At 38.0% G+C, this 5,203-nt stretch overlaps 1 protein-coding gene across 1 annotated transcript; it reads right to left on the reverse strand.

The window, feature by feature from the left end:
- Positions 1-762: 762 nt before the first annotated feature.
- Positions 763-3,537, reverse strand: LOC134260185 (uncharacterized). Its single transcript, XM_062742773.1, has one exon. The coding sequence runs from the start codon at positions 3,383-3,385 to the stop codon at positions 1,772-1,774; it is 1,614 nt and encodes a 537-aa protein (XP_062598757.1). The 5' UTR covers positions 3,386-3,537; the 3' UTR covers positions 763-1,771.
- Between the last annotated feature and the right edge of the window lie 1,666 nt (positions 3,538-5,203).

A 5,203-nucleotide genomic window follows, 5' to 3' on the forward strand; every position in this document is an offset into this window, starting at 1 on the left:
TGTGTGTTTATGTGATCGTATTGTGCTAGATCATACAGGATTATCTCCGTTCATCTGAAGACCGGCGGTCATTAGTGTGCCCCCTGATGGCGGTTACCGAGGGTCAGTGTATAAAGCAGGCCTCTAATGGACCGAGATCTTGTCTAGGATGAGTCAGAGGAGGGGTTAAATGATCCACAGGGCGACAGAACCAGTCCTCCATTGTTACTCTCTACAGGCCACAGTACCCACCAGGCGGGGATCGAGTAATGGGCTTGTGTCATAGAGCAGGTCTACTTCTCCATTTCAATGTACCCTCTTTCACTGTATTTATTAAGAGACTGAGGAGGGTTTTTTTTCTTTGATATATTCCTAGATCACAGAACTTTGTTTATGGTATATTGGTGGTCTGTATGTACAGTGTAAGCTCTTGAAGATTATCTCCGATTAAAATTGACAAACAATCATACACGACTTCTAGACTTTCCACAAATTTAGACCAATAACTAAACCAAATGCTTCTGGTTCCATCTACGATAAAGAACACACAATAAATATATGCATTTATTGACTCTGTCTCTGTATCATGCAAAATACTGCTATAAACTTCAAAAATGAACTTTTCATCCTGAGTGCACAACAGCTGTGAAAATTATTATTCATTTACCTGGGCAGTAATGATCACGTCAAAATAATTTACAATGAACTGAAAGCAAGATTTAAATAATCCGTTGTATACAATTTAATGTAATTCTTCTGAACATTTGAAAAACAAACATATATTTGATTACACAGTACGTGTATGTAATATAATTACACAAAGCAAAGCAATTTGTAATACAATGCATTTCTTCATAATAAATTCAGCAGATAATATATAAACCTACAATAAAGAATTAGATTGATTAAATTGTATGAAGTGTCAACACAACGATAATACGATAAACTGTTGATAGATTGTGTATTGGAAAAAAATAAGCCATTCACGCTAAGGACTTAGGAATAGGCAAAATATTTCTGTGGTCGGATTTTAATTCTTCCAAAGAACTAAATCTTATTCTCAGATTTAATGAGTGCCTGGTTAGAAATAAAAAAACCACAAACATAAAAATTTCACTTAACATTATGGCTTAAAAATTTCTTATATTTTTTTCCATCTACCATGAAAATAATGTTCTAAATGTGAGCAATGTGATGCGAGTATGTTCCTATATTTAATTTATCAGTTGACCACTAAGGTTTGAAGACCTTAGTAAAGGCCTCTGAAGACCACTAAGGTATGTAGAGAATTGTATAGGTAATCGTTGACGGTCCCCAAAAAGAAACTAAACAATCTCTACCCCATTTTTTAAATACAATGATAAGTGTACTTTTCGCATGAGAGACGTTAAATCATTGATATCTGATATCAGAGCTACCCACTAAACACCGTCTGTCTGCAGTACAAGCAACATGAACAGATAATCAAAATATTCCCAGTCAAAGGTTGAATGCCCGATTTGGTTTTAATATCAGTTTTTAAATTGCAAACAAAAACACGCAACTGGCCTTGACAAGTTCTGGCAATGTTTCTGCAAAGTAAAAATCCAAAATTCAGATTTCAACCTAATAAAAATCCCGTCTAACGTAACGTGTGTACTTTCACTTCACTTGATGAAGTAAATGCATCCTGATTTACTAGATTTACAAGAAACAGTCCTGAAATAATCGTTCGCATCCATACACGGTTCACGGAATTGAAATGTCCATACACGTATTATGAACAATATTTTGTACAAGCACCTTGTTGGAATCACGTTCGGATAAAGAATCCCGCTCCATTGGAAGATCTTGGTGAAGAGGGAGAATGGCCATTAGTTATGACCGCATCGTTCACCTTATTTTGATTCAGGTCCAGTGTGGCTGGTACCGCGGCCTGATAAACTGGTCCCCTGTGGTGGTGGTGATGGTGAACAACGTAGGGTCGACCCGTGGAATGGACCGAGTGAGGGCGCTGGTACACCCTCTCGATAGGCTTCTGGACGTTGGTGGATATTGCTTTTTTCCTGTAAACAACGGATCCTTTAGGGGCTGCACTGTCAAAATGAACATGAACTCCATTCGGAGCCCCTCGTAAACTTCCCTTTATACTTCCGTCAGTGCTTGTATAGCTGCTGGTACTGTATAAAGTTGTTCTTGGTCTAGTTGAACGACCCACTCGACCACGTAGCATAACGTCATCCTTCCAAGACTGGTAATTTGTTGTGCTCGCTCGCAGTAATTCCGGGCCGTCCGGCTGTGTCTGTCGGAAAGTAGCTGGCAGTGTCGCAGCGCGCTTTTCCGGGGGTGGAGGGAGAGTTTTCGATGACGCTTGGACTCCTAAACTTCGATAGTCGGGTACAGACACGCGGACTTTTGGGCCGTCGTCGTTCTGGACTTCCCTCAGTTTAACCTCTTCTTCTTCCTCATCTCTGACAACGGCATCGATTGGCTCCAGTGCCTTGTTCACCGTCAACTCGGTATCAGGTTCTGTCCGAAATGACTCAGTCTGAATTTCCTTACCACTCTTGTCATGGAAAACTTCAGCGCTTATTCCTGTGGATTTCTCTAGCATGAATTTTATTTCTCGCAGTTCGTTAGATAGATAGTTCAGTTCGTTCTGGAATGATTGGTTGGAATCCGAGGTCTCGGACACATTGTCAGAATATCTCTCTGTTCCTGGACCGGATGCCTGGATTCCGATATTGTTCTGACTTTTACCTTTTCTGTAAACTTTTTCCAAGATAACTTTCTCTCTTGGAGATGAGGGTGGCGACTTTTCTACGCGAGTCTGTATCACCATTTGTGTGTTTCTGTTTTCGTCAGGTTTCGACTGTCCATTAACGATCGCTACCTTTGTATGTGAGTTTTGAATACCTCCGTTTGGTTGTGCAGTTCCCGTCTGCATGTTAACTATAGTCTTTAATTGTCGCTTGTTATCCTCATGTTGTTTAGATCTCAATGTCCAGTTTCCTTCGTCTGACCTTCTTAATTCAATGTTATACCCTTCCACTGATGTCATAGACTTGCGCACGTCTCTATAATACTGTATAAAAAGCCCAGCATCCAAGGAGTTCTCACAGCGGTACGCCAGAATTCGGTACTTGTGTCTCGGGTCTTTTGCGATCACCAATAGACAACTGGGATTGTGCTGATTAACAGTCATGAAGTACAGGTCAGTAAATGGTACATGATCGTACAGAATCTTACCCTGTAGTAGGTTTGACACAAAAACACGGATTCCATCCCTGGCCATGCACAGTTTGACATTTTTGCCTTTCTTTCCCTTAACCAGCTGATGGATTTGGTTGATCACGGTATCCGCTAAAACACTTTGACGCCATTCCCCCAGGTACCAGGCCTTTTTCTTTAAATACTCTTTATCCATAGTTATTTGTTTCACTTTTATCACAGATGTGAAGTCGTGTCAGTCGTTTAATATTTCCGTTAGCACACAGACACTAACGACAATCCAGGATCTCTTTTCAAGGAACACCGCTCTCCAAAATGTCACTTCTTCTTAGATGCAGTCTCTGGAAAGATATTTAGAAGATAAATTTATCATTTTGACAAAGACATCTTATCATCGCAACCTTCAATGATCCAGCAGAAATAAATATAGCAATTTAGAAATTCGCCAAAACCGGTTGTGAATTAAATTCGGATAAGACTGTTTTGATTGACAGGGAAAGTGGGCTACCCTTAAAACACAGCGTCAGGGGTTCACTCGGGGCCACCAGTCTGAATTTCCGTAAAACAAAATTCAAATATTTCCGTAAAGTATTTCTGAAGTATTGTTTAACTTCCACTAAATGAAATAAAAGTAAACAAACAGCAGAATACACCTTGAACCGTTCAGTGCCGCAGGTATCGCTAGTGACGTTCACAACAGGCCGTGCATTTTTATTGATCAAGCCTGCAGTTTTATTTTAAATTATATCACACGTCAGGTGAAGCGAGAAAATCACCTCTGTTCGTCAATTTATGCTAGAAATAAAATTAACATTTAACCTTTACTTTCTGTCATCTTCGGCGAGGACGCGCTTCATTGGACAAAGCTTCAACGTGGGTTCTTATTAAAATACCTGTTCGCTACGACTTAGAAATTGTCAATAGTCACTTATGTAAAGGGCATTTGGTAAAAACGATCGTACTAATTCCATTATAAACATTTCTGAAATACACAAAGAATTAAGGATTAATAATGCTGTCGTTTTTTTAAAACCATGTTATTCCTCGATCAACTTTGAAATTTTTAAGGTTGTCAGCTGATATTTGATTACTATAGATTTAACTCTATTACAAACGCACCAAAAAAATCAGTATGTTATGGTAGATATTGAAATAAAAATTTTGATATTGCTCCAGTCTTATATTTATTTTGTTGAAGTCAAAAAATGTCATTTCTAGTATTGAATCTACAAAATAAATATTTGTTTAGTTTTCCAAAATTAGAACTTTAATGCACGAACAAAGAGAGAAAATCTCCGCTAACGCATATCCATTTTCACCTAGAAAAGTCAATTGCACTTTCTATTACTATATGTAAGCGAGAGTGTTTGGACGTTTTCACAATGAATATATGTAAACAACTTTCATATATATACAGAAACCACAAACTATATAATTAGCAACAATATTCCGTCTTCATATCGTCAAATTAACATAGGCAAAATAGGGTCCAATCTTGAAGCCATCGCAGAAATTACAACAACAGTGAGTGTAGGCATATAATCTAAACGTGATTTCAATATTTCACAGAAATTTCTATTTTTATTAACCAAGGCGACCCATTCATTGAAATCAATGACGGATAAAATTACGTATCTTAGTCAATGAGTGTGCCAAGTTAAGAAATCAGACCACTGTACTGTAGAAACATTGTATACAGACAGACGGACATCTTACAATCGCATAAGCTCTTGTGGTCTCTGAGAGCTAAAAAAAATATCGTTTATAAAGAAAGGAAGGAAAATTTCAAATAGTAAATAAAAGGTTATTAGGTAATGCTTCATCACAGAAAATCGAGGCACGGATTCTCTAGATCAAACACTTCAGAACATTCCAAACTTCGCTTGTCTTAAAGTACTTGCAAGTAAGTTTTAGGCAAAGGAAAACTATAATTGAAAATTGCTTTGGTAAAGAAAAGTTTATGTACTTTGTCCAATAATACAATTAAACTGAGCGTATTCTCCAGACAGGTGTG

This window comes from Saccostrea cucullata, unplaced genomic scaffold (assembly GCF_032062105.1).
Source record: "Saccostrea cucullata isolate Sc308-1 unplaced genomic scaffold, CSIRO_AGI_Scuc_v1 ctg3958, whole genome shotgun sequence".
Taxonomy (NCBI): Eukaryota; Metazoa; Mollusca; class Bivalvia; order Ostreida; family Ostreidae; genus Saccostrea; species Saccostrea cuccullata.